The sequence below is a fragment of the Alternaria postmessia genome (genome assembly GCF_024291825.1).
Source record: "Alternaria postmessia strain BMP 2775 chromosome Unknown scaffold_179, whole genome shotgun sequence".
Taxonomy (NCBI): Eukaryota; Fungi; Ascomycota; class Dothideomycetes; order Pleosporales; family Pleosporaceae; genus Alternaria; species Alternaria postmessia.
Genome location: NW_026260252.1, coordinates 1,559 through 24,723, shown reverse-complemented (window position 1 = coordinate 24,723; position 23,165 = coordinate 1,559). Strand labels below are relative to the sequence as shown.

Here is a 23,165-nt window from a genome sequence, read left to right as displayed (position 1 = left end):
ATTTAGCCCCTTGACATGCGCGATTCGGCAATACATGCGATGATCATTTCGAGGAAGCAGGCCTTACAGTCGTTGGTGGTGCTTACGGGGCGTGAATGTCAGACGATTCGATGCAACAGGATGCCTTACGCCCAGCGACTTGATACCAGTAGATTAAAAGTTCTGGTAATAACCTCGGCACTTTGTATTGACATGTTTGCCTGGGTATCGAGGGGCCCGTGGGGCGACAGGGCGTACAGGTCATTGCCACACTTGTAGCATATATTGCAGGTTGATGCACGACCAATTCCTGTCAAGATCCAATTCTTCAGAGAACAAGACACCATGGCGACCAGCAAAGCGATTGATACTGACATCCTCATTGTAGGCGGAGGATTCGGTGGTGTGTATGCAGTATGGCGATTACGGGCTGAAGGTTTCAAAATCCATCTGTTCGAAGGCACTCCGCGGCTAGGCGGTGTATGGAGCAACAACACCTATCCCGGAGCTCGAGTCGACTCGGAATTTCCCTTTTATCAGCTTTCAATCCCAGAAGTATACAAAACATGGACCTGGTCTGAACGGTTCCCCGGGTGGCAGGAATTGCAAGGATACTTCGACCATGTTGACAAAGTTCTCAGCATTGGCAAAGACTGCACGTTCAATGCACGGGTAAACAAGGCCACTTTCGATACCGAGCTCGGTCGTTGGACAGTACAGACTGAACAAGGCCATGTGGCTACCTGCAAGCACCTTTTGCTGTGTACTGGCTCGACTTACAAGCAACATATGCCAACATGGGAGGGCCTCGACCAATACACTGGAACGCTATTACACTCTAGCAAGTGGCCGAAGGAAGGCGTGGACACACACGGCAAACGAGTTGCAGTCGTTGGAAGCGGCTCAACAGCTCTGCAGATCGTGCCGGAGATGGCAAGAGAAGCTAAACAGCTCGTGGCCTTGATCCGTACGCCAAACATGGCACTTCCTATGAGACAGCGGAAACTCTCTTTGGAGGAGCAAGATTCGCTCAAGGGGATTTTGAACAGCGTGCTGAGGACCGCTGCTCGAAATTCATTCAGCGGATTCCCATACAATCCACCACCTGTTCCATCACCGCAGATGCTATCGGAAGAGGAAAGAGAGAAGTTTCTCGAAGAGCTGTATCAACGCGGCGGTTTCAACTTTGCAGGTGGAAACTTTTCCTCTGCTTTGTTCGATCACAAAGACAATCGCATGGTATACGACTACTGGGCCCGGAAAACGCGTGCGCGAATTCAGGACCCAGTGAAGCGAGATATCCTCGCGCCTCTCGAGCCACCACATCCCATCATAGCGAAACGGAATGGTCTTGAGCAGGATTACTACGAGGTGTGCGATCAGGATCATGTCAGAATTGTGGATCTGAAAGCGACGCCTATTGAGACCTTTACAAAGGCCGGCTTGCAAGTTGGAGGGGAAGAGATACCACTTGATATCATCGTACTGGCGACAGGCTTCGACAATTACACAGGCGCATTCTCTACCATGGGCGTCGAAGGAACTGATGGGAAAACATTGATGGATCAGTGGAAGGATGGTGTTCGAACGCATCTGGGTTTGGCGGCTCCTCGTTATCCTAATATGTGGATGGTATACGGGCCTCAAGGTAAGCTGCATCGCTCAAACAGCGAGATGATACAGCTAACAGCGATGAAGCGCCAACTGCATTAGGTAACGGACCAACGATAGTTGAGGTTCAGGTCGACATCGTTGTGGACATGCTCAAAAAGGTGCGGGAGGAAAAGATCAAGTACCTTGATGCCACCCCTGAAGCGGCACAAGCATGGGCAGATGACATTGCAGTAACGAGCAAGATGTTGGTGTTCGAGGATGCGGACAGCTGGTATATGGGTGCAAACATCCCTGGGAAGAAGAGAGAGATGTTGAATTATCTGAAAGGCTTGGTCGAGTATGACAGGTCGTGCAGGGCTGCAATGCCGGATTGGGAAGGGTTTGTTGTTGAGAGATAAGAGTGTAACACATGAGGGTGCGGATCAAGTGAATGCGGTCCCTATCGCATCGCAGCGACTAACTCTAATACGACCTACACTCTTGAGCCTGCCAATATCAGCCCATGAAGAGTATAAGGTAGAACGTGCGCCAATGCTTAGGACAGAGTGTCAAGTCTAGTTCGTTGCCCACAGGTAGTAAACGCTTTATCTATCATATCGCACAAAAGTTGATCTTATACTTTTCTATAACAAAATACAATCCATAAGAACCAAAAGCCCTCGGATCCGGATCGTCCCACAGCAACTTCAGCAAGTTCGACGCTGTCTTCATATGACCCATGTGGCATCGAGAAAAGTCAAGAGCTGCGAGCAGAAAATCCTGGCGTGACTTGGATGTCAAGCATGAGCCACAGATAATGACAGGCCAGAGCATGGTGTAATCAAATGATAGCTCTGAGAGGGTCGTGACAAGATCCAGAATGGCGCATGCGTGCGTGTGGAGCGAGGCACGAACGTCTTGATCTGTACATAGCTGGCCAGCCATCGAAGAAGACAGGTAAATGTAAAGGGCGTGGCGATAGACTTCTCCAGCTATGCGGCACTCTTTGTACCGACTTCTGATAGCTGCTGCGCAAGTCGTGGGTGCGACAATGCTTGAATCGCTTGCTTGTTCCGATAAGGGAGGCAAAGACCAACCGTCTATCCGAGCTTTAAGTATCCTGTACGTGTCCAACAAGACAGGTCGAGACTTTGCCGCACCACCCCTATCTTGTGCGACGCTGTCACTTTCGACAGCATCTTCTCTCAACCGACTGGCAGCAAATACTGAGATCAACGGTATGAGTTCCAACAGGCCATGTAAGCCTCCAAGCATAATGCCGCGATAGACAGACTCACCAATCTCATCGAGGTGAATGATGAACGAATCAAAGACTATGGTGCGTTCTTGGATGGCAGCATGCGGGGTCAAAGTATTGGCAAGGACGAGGTATGCGTATAGCTCACACATAAAGCCAAACAGTTGACGGCAAGAGTCAGTGGGTAGACTCCGTGAGTAAACCCGTAATGACAGGATGAGTTGTCTGCTTGCACGAAGATGCTGAAACATCTTTCCTTGGGTGTCGCCAGATATCACCTTCAAAGGCAAAGCGAGCCTGGTGTTAGCAGGTTTACAGCAGGATGAGAAGCATGCATGGAAGCATCTATTCACATACCTCATAATGACATAGTATGATGAGAACAACAAGAAGGCGTAAAGTCTTAATAGAATCTTCGAGGCCGGTTCCGAAAGACGCAAGCTCTGTCCGCAGGCTGCGAACGACGGCGGCATAGTGACCAGAGATGTCAACAATCAAGCCAATCAAGCTGAGCTAGCCATATTTAGTAGGAGTCTAGCTTACATAGGCTAGTAGCTTACTATATAAGGCTAGCTCAGCTTGATTGGCTTGATTGTTGACATCTCTGATAGTGACTCCATGTTGCACGCGACACAAGCCCTTCTTCGATGTTATCGTACCCTGAATAATGAATTCCACTGAGAGCGAGGATGCTATGCATGATAAGGTCGTCGGCAATCGCCATGTGCAATAGCAATCGCACAAAGGGATTGCACGAGGGTGGGAAAGGTACGAGGTGAGTACCCGTCCGGGTGACGTAGTGCTCGAGCAAAGTTCCAGATATCTTGGTCAGAAAACATGGACGCTCTGGGCTCAGGAAAGTGAGGCGTGACAAGTTCCAGACAGCGATAGCTTCCGTATTGATGTAGCTTTGGCGGAGTTCTTGTTGTTTGAGGCGCATCCCTGTAGCCAGTGGAGTGGGCGATCGCGTGGACGCAGAGGGAGCAGGCCAACGACACGCCACATGGCTGCGCAAACAGCCAGAACAAGTTGGATGTTGTTCGTCACATTTCTTTTTCCGTTGTCTACACGTAAGACACCCAGAAGTGGACCTTGGAAAGTTGCGGCTAGGTCTGCGTAATGCTTCCGTAAAAGAATTGGTTGTAGGGACGGCGCTGCGCGTTTCCATTTAGCATTGGCATACGATATAGGAGCGCGATTCTTCGACAAGTGGGTTCTGCGTGTGGTGTCCAAGCAAGTACAGACATTCAGATGGGGCCTAAGGAGAATAATTAGCGGCTAGATGCTTATCGATACAGCGGCTAGATACTGGAACGCGGCTAGATAAGATGCTGTCGGCCCTTTTCTCTGATTCCGCGGGGCAGCAAAAATATGGTATATGGCTATGAAAACCTCCCAAAGCCTATACCACTTGTGATCCGATTCATGGCTTCTGTATGCTGTTCAAAGCTACACCTCGGTCCGATTTCGACAACCTTCGCTCTGCATTGGCATGGTCGCAGGACTGTTTGCAAACTTCCCGTCGTAATGACGATGAAGACTGTTCAAGGAAGCCGAAGGCCAAGGTCTGAAACTAATCACCGTCGTGATGGAAAATACAGAGGACTGCGACTTCCCTGCGATTGATACACCAGTAGGCCGATGGAAAGTGTTAACGGAGCTTGATAGACTACAGTGACTCCAGCAGTCGGCTTTACAAAACGCATATAAAAGTCTCTGGACCAACGCATCACTAATGGTCATCACTCAAGCGCTCATGATCACATTTAGATTCGATACATTTTGATCTCAGCTGGGCCAGCATAGCGATGGCTTGTCCCCCAGTGCATTCGGGGAACAGGCACTTCTACCAGCCAAAAATCTCCTCGACGTGGTCAGAGCAGCTGACACCTCAGCCAAGGACATGGTGAAGCTGACGTTCTACATCGTCGACTGGAGCCTGAACATGCATGAGGAACTGTTTGCTGCTCTCTCGCTACTTGCAATTAGCGACGGTGGGACTCCCCTGCAACCCACCACGACTCTCATTCTAGTCCCGAGACTTGCTTTTCCATAAGCCAAGTTCGAGATTGAAGCAGTGGTGTGTGTCGGAGGCCTCGCACAGCTCTGGACTGCTGAGGAAGACGGCACTAGTCAGCCATCGAATGCTAAAGAAGTCGATGTCGTCGTCATTGGTGGTGGGTTCTCAGGTTGCATGGCAGCATACGATGTCCATCAGGCTGGTCTCAGCGTCATGCTCTTGGAAGCCAAGCATCGTATCGGCGGTCGCAGTCGCACGCAGAAGCTGACAAGTGGCCCTGGACTTGTGGAGCTGGGTGCGACATGGATTAACAAGGTCACACAACCAACCGTTTATGAGCTGACGAGGCGTTTTGGACTCGACTGCAAGGATCAATACCTTCAGGGTGATGTGATATGGGAGCTGCATGACGGGAGTTTTGTACGGGCCAGTACGAGCCTGCCAGAGGTAAGATAAGGCCTGTGGATCTGAATGAAGCACCTGGAGATGAGACTAATGTTGATCCTTTGAGATAGACTAGAAACCCAGAGTTGGCAGAGAGACTTCGCAAGCTCGTGGAAACCTTAACCCTGGCCGCAGAGGAGACAGATATCCACAGCCTTGAATCGTTTCCCAAAGAGGAAGACATCAGTGTTTCGGATTGGTTGACTACGAAAGGTCTGTATAACGATGCTTTACTCCAGGGCCTTGCAAGGTTCCTCACCATGGCATGGGTTGGTCGCGAACCCCACGAGTGTGGGATCCATTATATCCTGGATTACGTCAAGTCAGCCGGCGGCTTCGCGAGCATCAATACCGATGGTCCAGGGGGAGCGCAAGCATTAAAGATCAAACAAGGAACATCCGCTATTGCGACTGCGTTAGCAGGTGCTATTGAGCCCGGATCTGTACAGATCAATGCTCCGGTTGACAGCATCACGCAGTACGGGAATGTCTGCGAAGTAACCACTTCAAACGGAACGAGATATCAGGCAAAGAAGGTCATTCTTGCTATTCCCACCAACACATATACGAACATTCGATTCAGCCCTCCACTACCCCATTCGAAGAGAGCCCTCGTAACGCGTACGAAGCCGGGTATCTATGCAAAAGTCATTGTGACGTATACTTCGTCGTGGTGGAAAGACGCAGGCCTTCAGGGCAAGTTCATGTCCATGAAAGGCCCCATCTGCTTCTATTGGGATATCAGCGACGATGCGACAAAGCAGTACTCGCTTGCTTTGTTTGTTGCTGGTGATACTGCCGCAGCTTGGCACCAATTGAGCGAGCTGAGTCGTAAGGAGGCGCTCATCGACCACCTAGTTTCCTTTGTCGGACCTGAACTAGCTGACAAAGCGCGAGACGTCCTCGAGGTGAATGCTGTCGAATGGACCAAGGAGCCGTATCTTGATGGTGCACCTACTAGTGCTATGGGACCGGGGATGTTGAGGACCCATGGCCGAGCGCTACGCGAGCCATTTGGAAACCTGCATTTCGTAGGTGGTGAGACCGCATACGAGTGGAAGGGCTATCTAGAAGTTGCTATCACAGCTGGGAAGCGTGGCGCAGAAGAAGTGGTAAAAGCCTTGAAGGACTAACATGCGCCTTGGGAAGCGGCTCAGTATCGTGTAAAGTTCTGATCAGACAGCTGGAATGTATGTTCGGTGGTGTAAAACCACTTCGAATGTGGATGGTGCGATAGCGTGGACAAGTCAATGAACCACTATTCCCAGAACGCCAGCAGTGATTCTCCGGGTATCCTGAAAACGCAACCAATCTCTCCCTAAAACGCCAAGTACACCCTCGTCCGATCCATCAGCCGAGATACACCAACAGATACTGGTTCGCTCATTCAAGGATCCAGCACATGCTCAATCCAGCCTGCGTCACCCTAGCCCTTGTACTTCCTCAACACATTCTCACTAACCCTCTTCACGCTCCTCGCCGACAAAGCCCTCTCGCCGCGTTGTTTGCTCTTGATACTTGCTTCGTTGATGAGTCTGTCAATGCGCGTCAGCCCACGTCTCCCTTTCCACTGTATTTCCCTCGAACGTCCATGGCGACACAACCCAATTCTCCCCGCTTTCTCTTTCCTATTTCCTTCATCTCTCAGCAGCCTCGCTGTCAATCACATTGCGTATCGTATCGCAAGGTATGGGCGTCGTGTCGCCATCACGTAGTGGAATATTGTCAGGTGGTCGGTACGTACTCTTGCATGAACAACGCATAATTGAGGTAGATCTGTGTTGCATGTCAGTCTTGTTTTCTTGCATGGCTTTCCGTTCCTCTTCGGTTCACCTGTATCCATCAGACGTACCAGTATATCCACGTTCTTGCTCATCTGCCGGTTCGAATGCGCCTTCACGATCTTCTTGACGGTGGCGCGAGGATACAGAGTTGGCGCCATAGTAGGTTCTGAAGCACACTGCAAGAGAGCTTTGTATCTGGCTGCCAGGTGGTACGTGCAATGGGCTGTTGGCGGTGGGGGTGGGGGCGGGGGTGCCTTGTTGTGAGATGTGCAGTGAGACGTGTTTGGGTTGACGTCGATGTTGGGCGGTTTGGTCCGTGCGTTGACGCGCTGGCACGTGGCAGACGTGAGCAGCATCAATCGTACAAGGAGAAATGCCACAGGTTGTCTCACGCAGGCACAGCATAACTTGGACTGTTTTCGAACAAAAGAACTCTCATACGAGATCGCATCTATCAGGGACTATCACAAGATAATGTTACACAAACGAGATTCTCCATCTAACTGCGCTACATAATCACTGTATTTACACCTTGAGGCCGAGATCCGCAGCGTACGGTAGTACGAAGAGATCACCGACGGACGATACGGAGGCGGTGTTCTCGAGGAGCTCCTTGGCGGCCTGAACGTCTTGTTAGCACGTAGTACATTGGAAATGATGTCGCAGAAACTCACCTTCTTGACAGCCTCTTCTGTTACGCCATCGATCTTCTTAGCAACCTCGTCGATCTGGTACGGCTGAGTGTTGTGGATCAAACCGTTGCCGGTGAGCTCCAGACCAGCGCGGATGTCCTGGCCGTGCTCGAGCTCCTTGAACTTGGCAGCGGCCTTTGCCTTGGACACCTCTTCGCTTGAGATCTCACCAGCGGCAATCTTCTTGATAGCATCAACAGAGGCCTGGGCGGTTTGGGCAACAGCCTTGGCAGATCCGGTGATGGTGGTGTAGAGGAGGCCGGCGTCGGAGTAGATGGCGCTGGTGGTCTTGACCTTGGCGCCCTGAGCAGCCGCCTGGCCGAGCTTGGTGAAACCCTGTGACCACTTGACGGCCGACTCTCCACCAAGCAGCGAGCTGAGGACAGCGATTTCAGGCTTGTAGAACTTGCCGGTGAAGGAGCTTGAGCCGGGGAAGGCAATGACCATGGCGTTACCACTGTCGTGCGCGATACGCTCCTCACCACCAAAGTACTTGGATTGGTCGGCACCGATGCCGGACTCCTGGAGAGGGGCGCTGGGCACATTCTCGAAGAACTCACCGACCCACTTGGAGAACTCGCCGTGGTCGGCACCGTTAGCTACAACAGCAAAGTTGGGCTTTGCGTAAGCAATCTTGGAGTACCACTCAATGGTCTCGGCGTCGAGGTACTTGGTGTAGGGCGTGGGCGCGGCCGAGGCAGTGGGGACACCGAGGCCGCGGTGGAAGGCAAGGCTGTGGGCAGACTGGGTGGCCATGTCGGTGACGCTGGCGAGGAATTTCTTGTGGGCGAAGTTGATCATGGGGAGGACCTCCTCGGCGTAGACGTGGGCTGTGCTGTGTCAATTCCATCTCCATTGAGTCATTTCAAGGTCCATACGCTGGTACTTGGTGGAGCTGGCGACCTCGCCGAGCAGCTCGACAAAGTAGGGCAGGTCATCGCGGAGGAACTTGGCCTCGAGCACGAGGTTCTCGCGCGAGTGGTGGGCGTTGAGGCTGGCGCCCAGAAGCTCCGACTCGCGGACAATGCGCAGCGTCGACCGTCTCTCGGTTCCCTAGTTCCAGAGCGTCAGTTGGCTCTTGGATGCTTTCTTGCCGGACAAGATATTCGTACCCGGAAAGCGAAGTTGGCAAGACCCTCGGTCAGGCCTGGCAGCGGCTGGAAGCGCGTGCCGGCCTTTGCAACCAGGGCCAGCGTCGTCGTAGGGCCGGCAAAGTCTCTGCTGGCGTACTTGACGCCCTTGGCCTCGCCGGACTGGTACTGAAAGGAGCCTGAAGCTGGGGCAGCGAGTCCGCGGCGCTGGCACTGGGAGACGGGCGGCAGGCGGGCGGCACGCTGCGCGCCCCGGCAGGCGGTCGTTCGGGAGAGCATCGTGTGGAAGGCGCCGGGCGGAGGGCTGATTCGGGTGTGGGGGACGGCAATGGATGGAAGCAAGTCGGAGATGTCTGGTGGTGAGGATAATCGTCACAAAGTTAGAGCGGCTGCCAAGACGTAAGTGTTTAAGCCTAATCCTCCATTGGCCGGAGCTTGGAGACGAACGACCCCACCCTTCCATTTCTATTCGAGGCCGCACCATCACTTTTCCTCGACAGCAACCAAGACGCGCCCACCAATGTCTCCACGGTAGCATTACTCCATCCTAGATATCTGGCAAATATCTAGGCCCAAACATGTCTTACAACCAGCGAGAGACTCCGGTAAGATGCGACGCCGCCGCGCCTATGCGCCAGACGAATGAATCATAACCAACCATCCTCCAGGTCCTTGCTGAACTCTGTACCTTCCTGGTCGAGGATGTCTACGGTGAACTTGCGGCTGTATGTCTGACCGAACAATCTTCTTGACCCGACTATCTTCCGCGCATTGTCGCGCTCAGGCGCAGAAATCTTCCTACTTCAGGCATGCGACGGGCGCATTCAACCACACTGTTCTAACTACTCGTAGCGCGTCTATTCAATCCTCGCGCGTCATGGGCGCCAAAGTCTCGCATCCATCGCACGCGCTTCCTACTTGAACGGGCGACAGATCAAGTACGGCCTTGTCATCCTCCTCCAGCAGCACCTCATCTTCCACTCCGGCAGCGATGCGCCCTTGACCTACTATGAGATCGACTGGCAAAATTCCTACGCAATCGTCCGCTTCGGCAAGGTTGTCAAACTGGTCGAAGACCGCTTCGGCAAGAAAGCCGCAAATGTCATGTCCAACCTGCTTGCCCTCGGCCACACGCGCATCGCCGATTTGAAGGAAGCTTACTTCCCGCCCGAAACCGAAAGCGACGATGACTCAGACAACGGCACTGCCAACGGCGCAGGCTCCAAGCGGAAACGGACCAACGGCAACCACGTCAACGGAACAGTGAAGACAAATGGCGTCGCGAACGGCATGCCGTCCGAGTTGGACGACGCAAAGCCAGACCTCACAAACGGCCATGGAAAAACTAACGGCGTACACAAGGCCGACAAGGCTTCAAAGGTCGACAGCATAACCCACAACGGCGCGCCAGAAGAGCCTGGGCAAGAGCAGGATGGCAGCGACATCACCTCTGTCGACGAGCTATACGAGCTCATACAGCTATTGATAGAGCGTGGGTGGGTCAGGACAGTTACCGAAACGCAATACCTGTCCCCAGGTGACATGCACGACATGCTCTACCAAGAGTCCATTGAGCAAGACAACGCAGGCATCACACCTACCGGTACCAAAGACAAAGACGTCGTTAACAGAGGCACCCTGGAACGTAAACGGGCAATGCGTGACGAATGGCTCACGGTCCCCAAGTTCGCAAAAGGCGGACAACCCAACGGCGCCAACAAGCGCATGAAGATGAACGGCGCAAATGGCTACGCAACTCCCTCATCCGACGACGATCTTGTCATACGCGTCAACCCGGAGAAGATTGCAGTCGCCATGCGGTCGGAGCAGCTTGTACACCTCGTAGAGCAACGTCTGGGATCCGTCACCGCGCGTGTGTACCAAACCATGTTGCGCATGCTCGAATCCAAGACACCCCGGTGCTGGGAAGAATGGCCCGATCCACCTCTCCCCGGCGGCGAATCTGGCGACGCCTCGATTGACCCTCGCTTTCTTGTAACCGCGCGCGACGTTGCGACGAAGCTTAGCCGCGAGCGTGGTGATCTCGATATCTTCGAGGGCATCGACCCCAACGCCGCTGTGCAAATCACCCGTAAAGGGCATGTCAACCGCACAAACGTCTGGACGCATCCGACCGATCCCGCAAAACTGAACATGGAAGAGAGGACCAAGGTGGTGGATAAACACATCCAGATGTTGGCTGAAGATCCCTTCCACTTCGTTACCTGGCATTCTCGTGCTGGCTTCTCACAATGGCACATTGAGTTTGACGAAATCGCCCGCCAGATGATACAAACGGAACTCGAAAACACCATCTCGGCACGCAAAGGTTCGTTGGGAGTTAAGCTCGTACGCGCCCTGCGCAAAAAGGGTAGACTGGATGAGAGAGCCATGTGCAACGTCATGATGATGTCGGCTGCAGACGTCCGGGGCATTGTGAATGATCTTACTATTCAAGGTTTCGTTCAAACACAAGAGATACCCAAGGTAGATCGCCGCGAAGCAAAACACTCGCTCCATCTCGTGTGGTACGATCGGCAGCGCGCGAGGGAGAAGTTGCTGCATGATACATACAAGGGTATGGTGAGAATCTTGCAGAGGATCAGGTACGAAAGGGAGAAGATTGAGTTCACCCTTACCAAAGCCGAGCGCTCTGATGTCGTTGGAAACGAAGAAAAATGGCTGAGCACACGCGAGTTGGATGATTTGAGAAAGTGGAAGGAGGTGCAGGAGAAGCTGCTGCTGCAGTTGATGCGCGAGGATGATCTTGTTGCTGCGTTGAGGGACTTTCATGGACCCTTGGTGTCTGCTTGATCGACAGATATGGAGATGGTGCGAGAATGGGGAGCGGAGGAGTGTGCAACAAGAGCTGATGTGATGGCAATGGAAGAACTGACATGGCGTTTCATGGTTTGGGACATACATCTGGTTCGGCTCGCTTCCCCCCGATCCAGCCACCAAAAAGCATTCGGTACGAGCGATACCCTTTGAGCATATGGGCGGCGTTTTTATTGTAATCACTTGTAGCATTTCTGGGAGGAAAAATGCGTACGAGTTTGATCTTTGCTGTAGATCACGCTATGTAGTATATACTTGGACGAGTTCAAAAACCTTTTCTGCATGTGACATGAGGGCTACCACCAGGAATCCGTTAGCTGGGAGTGCTGTGTGAGATGGGTTTCACATCGTGAGTATGCTTGCACGATGCTATGACAACAGATAATCTCGCGTACATCCCAAATGAGAATCTTGACTCTCTTGTCTCCATGACCATCTAATCTCAACAGAGTTTTCGACACCATGGGTCCGTAGTCCACACCCACAAACGCAGGGCATGCTTACCGGTCCCTGCTTCAAGATATTCAGGAATCGTCAGCTGTGCTTCTTGAGCTAAAAAGCGAGGAACTCTAAAGCCTTGCGCACTGATTTGTCTGACCTGTACGCAATATCTTACTTGGTACTTTGCTTAATACAATCCTCCTAACTATCGACGTTTCTCATAAACTCTTCTAAACTCTGATTTAGAAACCCGTGCGCGGTCTCAGGGGTAGCATCAAGGGAGGCATTCACAGCTCTCAAAAAGTAATCACCGGCCAAATACGCCTTCGTCGCGTTAATGGAGCCTGTCCAACTGCGCGAGCCATCTTTAGCCGTCGCATTGAAGTACATGTATGTGTCTTGCGGTAGGTACGAGATCCAAGGGCAGACGTCGTAATCGTACAAGATGGTGATTTTTCCGCACCATGTTTGTTTAGTCTCGATACTCGCCGTGATGAACAATGCGAGCATGAGAAGGAAAAGGATAGCGGAGTATAAGCGGTACCACAACGTCGACACTCCAGGAACGACGGTAGTTCTGTCCTGTGCTCTTGCGATGTTGAGGATGAAGACGACGGCACTTCCGAAGCTGAAGGTGCACCAGAGCATGAGTGAAAAGAGTCCCGTGCCGGTAATGTAAGTGGAATAGTAAATAGTATTTTTCAAAAGCCGATAGGTCCACAAGCCGCTTAGGCTCGCCATGCCTAGTAGTGGAGTTAAGAAGATGATTCTCGCGATGTAGCCATGAATGCTTGTCCGAGGGCGGAATTCTTCGTAGCTGGTATCGTCCCCTGTCTGAGGTGGCCACTGAGGCGTGTCGTCGTCTGACAATGGTACGGTGCTCAACTCGTGGTATCCTGCTTTTGTCGTTGTGGTGACTTGAATGGCCCTCTTGTTGCTTAGATTTATGTCGTAGTGATTGTACGCGAAACCATCCGTGATCCAGAGAGCTGAGGGAAGCCGTATGAGACCCAGCAGCGCAAGTGGCAGGAACACGGTAGCCAAATTCATGTCGTTGTTGAATTCCTCCATTAAGAGCAACTCGTACAAAGCCTGCACGCCCTGCAATGTCACGATTACAGTATTCATGAACGACTTCGACAACAGCTCTGCGTGACTTTTAGGCGGTAACCTTATACAATACTTCCCCCCCTCTCTTATCATATCTTCACTTCCATTCCAGCCATTCGTCGTCCAAAAAAGCGCATTGGACGAGGCCAGAATTTCGCGATCCCAGTTTCTGGCACGAATCCTGCGATCGAATATGATGAAGTAACGCCAGATGATTGATGTAGGGTTCCAGAATACAGCATAGTCGATCCATCTTGGTGGCTTGGCGCAGAGGTATATTGGCTCCGGGGCGCCTGCTATTACGTGGGCAATGAGAGGAGCAAGGGCGAGTGTCCAGAGACTTAGAAGCTTGCCTAAGTCGAGCCCTGGGTGGTCGGAAGTAAAATGCACGAAGGTCATTTTATACGAGCAGAGATGTTACTGCCGAATGTGGATCAATTATAAGCATGCAGTCGGAGATCACCCTGCTCTTATACAGTTTCTTCTCATTTATTTTTCAGATTTCGCTTCGCCATGGCACACATGTTGCTGGTCCCGTTGTCAGCCACATATATCATAGCTGAGACAGAAGACAGATGATTGGCTCCTTGGCATGCACTGCGACATCTCCACCGCGACTACAGCCTACAGCCTAACATAAACATGCACTCATCCCACGCTTCTAGACCGGTCTTTGGAGCGCCCCGAAGTGACACCCAACAGCATAGCTAAGGCGGCTAACAAGATTTGCCCCCTAAAAGATCGCAACCCCACGCTTTACAGTAGGATTCCACCACAACATCGAATGTATTCGTCACTTTTACAGTTAGATGTATATTACTTGAACTCTAAAATACTTCCTGTATTATATAAATAGTAAAGGTAACAAGAAATTTAGAGCTAAAGTTCACAACTACTCTCAAAGCTAGTCTAGACTTCGGTATTAGAGGAACTACCTCTAAGGAAGTGATTTCCTTACTAATGCTTGTATGTATGAACAACCAGTACAATTGAAGATGGGAAGGTATCTTTGAATTACACTAATGTGATAACTTCTTTATGAAGGCCGTGAAAGAGGTATTCTTCGTCTCGACGAACGGGCTCAAGAGTAGCCAAGCCTACTCTTCGAAAATGTTTGTCTGCTCCTGTTCCACGTAGCAAGAGACAAATCGCAATGTCATGTCTCTTACCGTTGCCGCTTGTGACCTCCAAGTAGACGACTTCGACAGGCAGGTCTTTGTTGTCTCTGTCCATGAATATTCTGCTTTCCAAGAGTTTGTGTCCAGTTTTCAGACACACTGCTGGTCCATATCTCTCTCCCTCGACCATTCTGCCCCTGCGCAATCTACCTCGAACGCACATGCAACTACCGGGGCAAACTCTGCCATATGGATCCTGACCGGCGAGTTTTATGTTGATGCTTATGATCTCCAGTTCGCTGTTCCCACCAAGTCCATGGAAAACAACCTGATTCATTGTCGATGCCCAAGACCACGATGGGGCACAGTATTCCCCTTTGCAGGTCGCTCTCGATCGTCCTGAAGATACATACCACAAAAGGCTGTTGGGCATGTGTTCTTTCCACAGTCCTGCGGCATAAGTGCCACCGAATCGTTGTGCGAATGTTCGCGCAAGTCCGCTCAGAGCAGGAAGTCTGTCTGCTTCGTAGGTCAGGGCGCATGGAGAATATTGCAACACTACAGTTTCCCACAAGGATTCCGGTGATCCGTCATGGTCTACGCCGACAGCTTTGCATATTGGGTCAGAGAAGGCTCGAAACGTCCCGGTGATTCTCGTCTTCCAAGCTTCATGCCGGGGTTGATTTGGTTTCTTCGACTCAGACTGGACAACGTCGCTACACTCCCAGTATGTTTGGTCTTTGCCAAAGATCAACTTCCTTCTCGACATTAATCGCTCCTGGAAAACCCAGCCGCGCCGGAACAGCTGGGTGGCGGATATAAAGCTCTGATAGTATGGGAGTGCTTTACGAACGAGAACACTAAACTGTGTTGCTCCACTGGCATCCGTGTATGGTAAAACTGCCAATTCCTTGGTCGTATGACGATATCGGAAGAGGCCTCCTTGACTGTCTGATGCGGAGGCAGCCATGATAGTCAAAAGAGCGCTCTTGTAGATGTCTGCCATCTTAGCTGACTCGATTTCCCAATCGTCCAACTTGTCTTGGATAATACACAGAGAGTCTATCCACACATGGCCTATACCGAGCTGGCGTGCGATAAAGATAGCGTCTTTGAATGTTTGAGGGAGTTGCACCCAAGGTATTGAGGTGTGAAATAGTTCGAGGGTTTCGGTTGTAGTAAGCAACGTCTCGTTCCCCCAGCGATAGCTGACTGCTAAGTATTCTGTGTCTGCATCTGAGCCATTTACAATCCTGATGAACTCAGACCCGTCAGCAGCACCTACTGCCACCAATCTAGCCGGACGGGTGGTAGCTGCATTCGAGCCGTGGTTATGGTTGAGAAGGCAGTTATCTAACCAATTTCTCGCTTGGTCAAGATTCGAAGCGGCCCTGATACATCTACCTGTAATATGCTTGGTGGTGGCGGGAATGCTACCTGAGTCCATAATCAGCCTTAGGATTATCTTTCTATCATCGGAAAGAAGGAACGGCTTCAAACCTTCCATGGTGAAAACATCCAGCTCGAGATGTTGAAACCCGGGACGCTCTCCATCCCAAATATTCAATCCGTGTAATGATCCGTAGATATCTGCATTGTGGATTTTGAAATCTCCTTCGTCCTCTCCAGATTCGAGCCGAAAATGAGATGCGATCACCTCACAGAATGCACAAATCGATCTATTTCGCTGCACTGATACTCGGGACTTGCGAATCTCGAGGTTATTGCCTTCACAAAGCTGCTTAATCTCGTGACCCATATTGCTGCACTCATCACAGACGTGGTTCACACCAGACAAAGAAGAATCGTATGCGCTGGGCAGCGTGGTAGATGACATTCCCGCTGCTATCTAGAATGTGATAGCTAAATGTGTCGTCTGAATGGTAAATATGGTTTGATTGCACTCTATATCAGAGTATGTAAGTAGCACTGGCAGCCTGCTATGCGGGGTAAGCAGGCCAGACTGATGAAACCACAGCAGCACGTATCTGGCTTCGGAGGACGTAAGAGGCTGAGCGTATACTGCATCCAGGCAATCATCTTGTCGACAGCATACAAAGCTGAGTGTTCATTGGGTGAGATATGTTGCATGAGGCGCAGGCTAATCATCGTTTTCAACGACTCACTACCAGTAGCCTGGGGGCTTGCGCCCGCCTCCACGTCTTGACCCCGCAATCAGCATTCACCCCATCGTGCAGCGCCAAGTCCTCATACCCCCCAGCCATCAACCACACAACCAATCCATCTCACACCTTCGTCCAACATGATAACAGGCATTCACCACATCAACCTCGTGGTCCCCGCATCAACCCTCCACCTCGCCCACGAATTCTACTCCCAAACCCTCGGCCTCACACCACGCCCCGTACCCCATCTCCAGCGCGAAACACTCGCCTGGTTCGACATCGGCACATCAGGCCAGCAAGTCCACGTCGCAATCGGCAAGCCCGAGGACTTTGCTCATCCTTCCTCACGCCACCCTTGTTTCCGGGTTGGGAGCGTAGAAGCGCTGAACGAGCTGCAAATCAGGGTATGGGAGCACTTTGAGAGAAAAGGGGAGAGCGAGAGCGCGCCATTGATGGCTGATAAGCCTGGTGCGAAGAATAGTGGGGCGGAGGGCGTCGAGTATCCAACGAGGTTCTTTGCACGAGACTTTGCGGGAAACAGGTTGGAGTTTAGTGTGTGAGATACCTTGGTGAAGCAAAGGTCATATATGATATTCGTTGCAACGCCAGGACAATGCTAGCCCCCATGCGCTTCTCTACCTGAATGCCAGGGGAGCACAACGTCTTCTTTCCATCTCAAACCAACAACATAGCAGCGACTATACCAACAACAGCCATCACACCCTGCATCTGCACCCCCAACGCCTCGCCACTACTATTCGCATTCAACTTGACGACCGCTCCCGGAAAATTACACGTCAACCGATCATTATCCGGATCCCTCCGGCCATACATGCTCTCCCTCTGCGCCCCATTCGGACAACTAAACCCCATCTGCGCAGGACAACTCCTCACAATATCAAAGCACATGTCCTCACAGGGCTTCATCTCCTTGTACGGACCCGGTTGGATGACCTCGTCGATGAGCGGATTCCTACTGCGAGCAAACGCCGCGCTGTCGTTGAAGCCAGGAATCATGTCGGGCAAGGAGCCATTGGCAAAAGGTGTCTTGACATTACGCGGGACGAGCGACGAGTCGTTTGCGGTCCAGTCCTCGCAGCGCGGCATGAGAACCATGCAGAGCCAGGATTTGTAGTCTTTTGCACAGTCGTCGCAGGTGCGGGCGAGCGAGTATTGCGATTCAGAGACGGTGTCGCAAGCAACCTGTGCCAGCGACTTTGTGAAGTTGTCGTAGTACTCACGGGCTTGATCGTCGTAGATTGTTGCAAGGGCCGTGTCGTTGTATTTGAAGCGGGTGTTGGATGGTACGGCGTAGGCGACCGTGTCACAAAAGTCGAGGTCGAAGAGGACTTGGCAGGAGTCGTCTGGGTATGGTCGTTAGTAGAGCGATTGAGTGGGGGAGAGTGTGTTACGAACCGGCTTTTGTGGTCCAGTTGAAGGCCTGGAAGACCCGGCCTCCGCCTCGCGTTGTGCCTACGCGGTCAATGTATAGTGGCTCTTGGCTCCCCTCAACTACTACGAAACCATTGTATGTCTTCGCGGCTTGCAAGTTCCTGACATGGAACTGGCTCTTGGGCATGAAGCTGTCGCCGCTAAACTTCGTCGTGATACTCGTGTCAATGGTGAAGTTCCTCGTGGTGTTCACATTGAACTGTTCCTTGAGCGCGCAATATGACCGTTCCAGCCCCGTAACTGGAGTCCACTCGTCATCTGGAAAAGCGTACATGTGGAAAGGGTTCTGCGCCTTCCATTTATCGACATCCTCCGTCTTGTTCGAATCGCCCAGGTCGTACGTGATGAATAACGCAGACTCGCTGTCAGTATCCACCATGTACAGGAACGGTTCAGTGGCGTTGTAGCTGTGGTAGGGTCCGTCGGTGCTGGCAGCCAGTTCAAAATGCCAGCTGCCGAACCAGTCTTCTTCTAGCTTGGGCGCTCCAATGCCAATGTACACATCTGACGTAGCATTGAGCTCAAAACTGGCGTAGCCACCATCGAACAGCACGCCCGTTATGTTGGTTAGAGTGTCTTGCGTTGCATCTGGGCCTGGCCGCTGATTCTGCGCTGATGTGGAGACGTACATGACGAGCTGAGGATGGTTCTTCATGGCGTCCGTCGTATTTCCGTTCGGCATAGGCTGACGACAAGTGTTGGCAGTTAGCCAGACGCGACTGCCACCAGACTGGCGCTTGTCCAGTCCAGCCTCATCCTCGTCACTCGCATTGCCTGTGCCAGGCGCAACATCATCCGCCGATCCAACTCCGTCCGAAACATTCTCCGTTCCCCGTGCTTCCAGAGCTTCCGTGGGAACGTCAAGAGCACTTCTCACGCGCAATTCGCCCTTCTTGAACACAAAGTGCATCGTCTCCTCCGGGTTGATGTCCTTTGGCATCCCCTCGTTGTTGACCAACGTGTCAAGCACGTCGGCCTGCCGCCCAATCAGACTGCGATCGAGGTAGGCAAAGTCCGGCTCATAGCCGTCACTCTCTATGCGATTGTGTCCTCCATGCCCAATCTGCGACATTTCGCCGTTGGGAAGGGCGTAAAGTACGGGGCTGTCAAGGACGTCGTGGTCGGGGGCCGCAGGGACTTCGGCAGCGTGGGCGCCAGGTATCGGGGAGCTCCATAGCGCGATACAGGCGCCTGTAGCGGCGAGGTATGGAAGCAGTCTCGACCGCAGAGGTGAAAGCTGGGGGCGTTGCATTGCCCTCTCCGCTGCCTTATCGATAGAACTGGAGCCGCATGAGTGTCTGGTGGGCGCAATGGGTGCGCTGCGAGGTGAACGAGCGTGGAGCAATCGCACGTGTAGGGGGAAGCGATGCGCGCAAATGATGATTCGGTTTAGTACGTCAAAGGGTAGTGGTGAAGGAGTAGTGGGGGGCGGCCTGTCAGGTCAAGTGTGGCGTAGAGTCGCGCGAAAGTGAAGATCGGCCGTTGTTAGCTCCGCCAAGACATGTGGCTTCCCGCTGCCAGACCCCCACGTGGGTACACACCAGGGCTGAACATGAACAGCTGCATACACTGAAGTCGACACAGAGGAGAGCTTGACAAACGCGAAGAGACCAATCATACCAATTCCTCATTCACAAGTTCGTTCAATCTTGGCTTTGAAGAGTAAGATGCTATCGTGGCTATGTACAGTGCATCCTCTGACTCTCCCTTCTATGCTTACACAGGTCTAGTCCCAATCTTCTATTCAACCCCAGTGTTTCCACTCTATGCGAGAGCAGGGTTGGCGTTCTTCAATAACATCTCAAAGTAAGCCTGGAACCAAGTACCCGCCTCAGGCGCAGGCTTGAAAGCAGAAGCCTTGCCGCAGAAGCCATCGTATCTCGCAGCAGACTGGTCAGAAGTACCATCAGACTACACTACCGTTAGCATGCATTTCATCAGACAACCTTTCAAAAGACCATTACATACCTCGCCACCGGGCTTGACCCAAACGAAAGCATCGACAAGCGCATTGTCAGTGTTAGTAGTAGGGCGGATGCCAAAGCCAGCGCCCGAAACATTGCACCAGTCACCCCAAGCCTGCTGGCCAGTGGGCTGCTTACCGCTGCGTCCAGTGTCGACGATGAAGTGAGCTGGGAAACCTTCAGCCTTCAGCAAAGGAGCGAAAGCATTGATGAAGCGCTCCTCGTCGCAGTTCTTGCTTCCTTGGGTAATGGCAGGGCAGGTAGCGATGCGGAAGGCGTTGTAGTTGCTGACGTTGGTGACGATACCACGGACGCCACGGGGCGAGCCAGCCGCCTTGTATACCTCGGCGTATAGCTTTGCAGCTGGCCCGATGTTGGCGTCCCAGCCTAGCCAGCCGGCGTGACCGCCATCGAGGTACATGTCCACGTTGGGGAAGTTGAGTGTCTTGAGGGCGTAGACAGTGAGGTCTTTGTAGGTTGACGCGGCGTTTGCGCACTTTTGAACGCCCATGTTTGTGATCATGTTAGCCAGAGAATCGGGCTCAATGGCAAGGTTGATCTTGACGTCCGGGTACTTCTTGATGATGGCGGCAATCTTGTCAATGTACTGCGTCTTGTACTTGTCTGCACCGCCTTCGGCGATCTTGAGCTCGCCGTTGGAAGCAAGGGCTGCGCAGTCGCGGTCGGGCAGGTCGTAGACGACAAAGGTTCCCATGAGCTTTGCTCCTGCAGCGTTCTTGGCCTTGATATCGGCGAGGTAGGTGTCCATGGTGGGCACCTTGGCCATCGTGTCCATCCAAACGAATGAACCGACTTTGGCGACGGCGGATGCAGCGGGTTTCAAAGATGCAGCAAGCGAAGGCATGGCCAGAGTGTAGACTTCAGACGAGTAGTATGGGTTGGCGTAGAAGTCCTTGCCAGCAAAAGGGTTACCAGTTGCTGCAGCGGTGGTCGTGGCGCGAGCCGTAGAGGTAGTCTTCGTGACACTGGTCGCTTGGGGCAAGGCCTGAGCCACGCCTGCTGCGAGCGCAGCAGTAAGAAGGATGTTGGATAGCATCTTGACCGAAGAAGAGATTGTGAGATGGAGTGCGTGAAGAACAACACCGTCGTCAGGAAGACATATATGTATGTTCTCGCTCAACCCTAGTACTGGCGATCAACTTAGCCTTCATCAATACCCAAATTACTTCAGCCGGTGTCAATGTCCGTGATGCCGCCGTTGATGCGTTTCAAAACTTCCCCAGACATACTTTCGGTCAGTTGACCATGTCGACATGGTACCTGCGCCCCCAGATCTTCTCGAAGCATGCACAGAACGTGCTGCCTCCTGACTCGGCCCGCCTCCACATTTGATGATGGTGTATTAGAGGTGATGTGCTACCAACGGGTACTAGGCAGTGTACTCCGGTTGCCGAGCAGGGTCCTGGGTCTGTGCCGGTGGCTCTTGGTGCAGTACAAGCTTGGAATGTCTTGACGTCGTTAGAAGCGAACGCAAGATTGAGGCTGACTAGAGACGGAGGGGTACTAGATCGTCTCGACTTCATATATGAACATTGTCGCGTCCATGGCGGTCGGTCGGTGCAACTGCAATGGTACTTAGCGCAGATGAGGGTTCGGTGGGCGGGTGGTTCGTGGGACGTGGTTGGGTAGAGTCTAGAGAAGGCGGAGCTCGGTTGCTCTGGCCCTTAGCGCGCTCCAACACAAGCCTTCGCGTGTGCCTCCACCTCAGCATCCTCCCGAGCCATGCAACCTCCATTGCGCTGCGAAATCTTCATTACTATGTTTTTCGACGTCGCGATGCGTGTGGCGCCCCCACAGAGCGAATACCTGCAACCCGGTTCAGTAGATGAAAACAGGGCTCAACGCTGGTTTACGAGGTTGAGTTTCCCGGTTCACCTCGGGCGGTTTAATCTATTGCGCTGCGGCATGTATATTGCTTGCGCTGCCGACCAAGAAGTCTCATGACGTCGTATCATTCGCCGCATCATCTATGGCCTGGAGATCTGTGGCCTTGGGACGAGCAAGTTGTTGCTCAATCGGCTGCTTGATGCGCGTCTGCAGTTTTCGGCACGGTCGTATATCCAGTCGAAATCGGCACAAATATGCGGGTTTCCAACGCAAATGACCCTTGCAGCAATGTGCACCGATAATCTGTCGCTCACTTTCGCACCACCGCCCATCACTGTCACCAAGGTCACGTCGCGCATGACTCTTGCAGATGGATTCAGTCACACTCAGAGCATGACATTACGCGCCCCTCTAGCTTCTTCATTCTCTGGTAGTCTCTTTGACCTCTATGCATCTGGAGTGCCATTTTCCCAAATTTATGCACATGTCTCGCAACATACCTGTCAAATTACAGATCTTTGATTGCCATAGAGGGGTAGAATATGTGCTGTATTCAATCTGAAAGGGTTCAGGAACATATATTCTGTCTAGAGTTGTTCCTAATATCATGTCTCATTTTGTCAATTTAGCATCAGGCATCAGCTTCTTGTTAGCCACCAATCCGCCAAGCACTCGTTCCTTGAGCTTCCACCCATCTGCTGAAAGAACCAATCGGTCCATCATCGTGACTCCGTTCCAGAGTGCTGGCAATCCTTCCGTGTCCTCCTTATACTGTAACACAGTGCCCTTGATCCCCTCGGTGTCGTCTGGCCATGCGTAGCGGTAGAGATAGTTATGGTAGCGCACAGAGACGCCACCAGTTTCCTCGTCTCGGTCCACAATATGATTGGAAGCGTGCCGATGAACACCGGGTATGAAAGTAGGGTATACCTTCTTCCAGAACTCGATGATATCCTCATGTCCATGAAGTGTGCCGTGGACATGCAAAACTTTCGCATCTGGAACAAAGGCTTGTAGGATCTTTAGTGTGTCCCATTCTTCAAAGAGAAAGTTGAGCCGATTGACAAAATCGATGGCTGAGCTTCGCTCATCGCCTGAAACGTCCATGGATGTGTAGGGAACTATTGGGGGTAGGGATGGGGTAGACATAGTGCCGATCGAGATCGTGAAGTTGTGGTATTGATGTTGAATGTAGACAAGTGTGTTGCTGGCCTTGTACGTTTGCTATAGTAGGGTGCATCCCTTCTTATAGGCCGCGGTTGGCGAAGACTGTAGGTTTAGTTGTTCCGCCTTACGTATTGGAGATCGGGGCCGTTATTGAGCATCTCATTAAGCTTCCCTGCATCTTTTCAGTGCTCACACAGACACAGAACCCCTTCACTGGGGTTAGCAATTACTCATCACACA

At 52.2% G+C, this 23,165-nt stretch overlaps 9 protein-coding genes across 9 annotated transcripts; 4 read left to right on the top strand and 5 right to left on the bottom strand.

The window, feature by feature from the left end:
- Window positions 1–324: 324 nt before the first annotated feature.
- Window positions 325–1,991, top strand: J4E82_011260 (uncharacterized protein; the record flags this gene model as incomplete). The annotated part of the gene is made up of 2 exons (XM_051737468.1): window positions 325–1,627; window positions 1,678–1,991. The coding sequence occupies 2 exons, from the start codon at window positions 325–327 to the stop codon at window positions 1,989–1,991; spliced, it is 1,617 nt and encodes a 538-aa protein (XP_051582780.1).
- Window positions 1,992–2,184: 193 nt separating this feature from the next.
- On the bottom strand, window positions 2,185–3,081 carry J4E82_011259 (uncharacterized protein; the record flags this gene model as incomplete). The annotated part of the gene is made up of 1 exon (XM_051737467.1): window positions 2,185–3,081. One exon carries the CDS (start codon window positions 3,079–3,081, stop codon window positions 2,185–2,187), a length of 897 nt encoding a protein of 298 aa, XP_051582779.1.
- A 1,652-nt stretch (window positions 3,082–4,733) lies between these two features.
- J4E82_011258 (uncharacterized protein) lies at window positions 4,734–6,427 on the top strand (the record flags this gene model as incomplete). Its single annotated transcript, XM_051737466.1, has 3 exons — window positions 4,734–4,824; window positions 4,888–5,297; window positions 5,366–6,427. The coding sequence occupies 3 exons, from the start codon at window positions 4,734–4,736 to the stop codon at window positions 6,425–6,427; spliced, it is 1,563 nt and encodes a 520-aa protein (XP_051582778.1).
- Window positions 6,428–7,603: 1,176 nt separating this feature from the next.
- J4E82_011257 (uncharacterized protein) lies at window positions 7,604–9,140 on the bottom strand (the record flags this gene model as incomplete). The annotated part of the gene is made up of 4 exons (XM_051737465.1): window positions 7,604–7,699; window positions 7,753–8,600; window positions 8,649–8,823; window positions 8,883–9,140. The coding sequence occupies 4 exons, from the start codon at window positions 9,138–9,140 to the stop codon at window positions 7,604–7,606; spliced, it is 1,377 nt and encodes a 458-aa protein (XP_051582777.1).
- A 299-nt stretch (window positions 9,141–9,439) lies between these two features.
- J4E82_011256 (uncharacterized protein) lies at window positions 9,440–11,675 on the top strand (the record flags this gene model as incomplete). Its single annotated transcript, XM_051737464.1, has 3 exons — window positions 9,440–9,466; window positions 9,530–9,586; window positions 9,714–11,675. The coding sequence occupies 3 exons, from the start codon at window positions 9,440–9,442 to the stop codon at window positions 11,673–11,675; spliced, it is 2,046 nt and encodes a 681-aa protein (XP_051582776.1).
- Window positions 11,676–16,631: 4,956 nt separating this feature from the next.
- On the top strand, window positions 16,632–17,054 carry J4E82_011255 (uncharacterized protein; the record flags this gene model as incomplete). Its single annotated transcript, XM_051737463.1, has 1 exon — window positions 16,632–17,054. The coding sequence occupies one exon, from the start codon at window positions 16,632–16,634 to the stop codon at window positions 17,052–17,054; it is 423 nt and encodes a 140-aa protein (XP_051582775.1).
- Window positions 17,055–17,169: 115 nt separating this feature from the next.
- On the bottom strand, window positions 17,170–19,018 carry J4E82_011254 (uncharacterized protein; the record flags this gene model as incomplete). The annotated part of the gene is made up of 2 exons (XM_051737462.1): window positions 17,170–17,858; window positions 17,911–19,018. The coding sequence occupies 2 exons, from the start codon at window positions 19,016–19,018 to the stop codon at window positions 17,170–17,172; spliced, it is 1,797 nt and encodes a 598-aa protein (XP_051582774.1).
- A 692-nt stretch (window positions 19,019–19,710) lies between these two features.
- Window positions 19,711–20,967, bottom strand: J4E82_011253 (uncharacterized protein; the record flags this gene model as incomplete). The annotated part of the gene is made up of 2 exons (XM_051737461.1): window positions 19,711–19,857; window positions 19,915–20,967. 2 exons carry the CDS (start codon window positions 20,965–20,967, stop codon window positions 19,711–19,713), a joined length of 1,200 nt encoding a protein of 399 aa, XP_051582773.1.
- Window positions 20,968–22,370: 1,403 nt separating this feature from the next.
- J4E82_011252 (uncharacterized protein) lies at window positions 22,371–22,907 on the bottom strand (the record flags this gene model as incomplete). Its single annotated transcript, XM_051737460.1, has 1 exon — window positions 22,371–22,907. The coding sequence occupies one exon, from the start codon at window positions 22,905–22,907 to the stop codon at window positions 22,371–22,373; it is 537 nt and encodes a 178-aa protein (XP_051582772.1).
- Window positions 22,908–23,165: the final 258 nt, after the last annotated feature.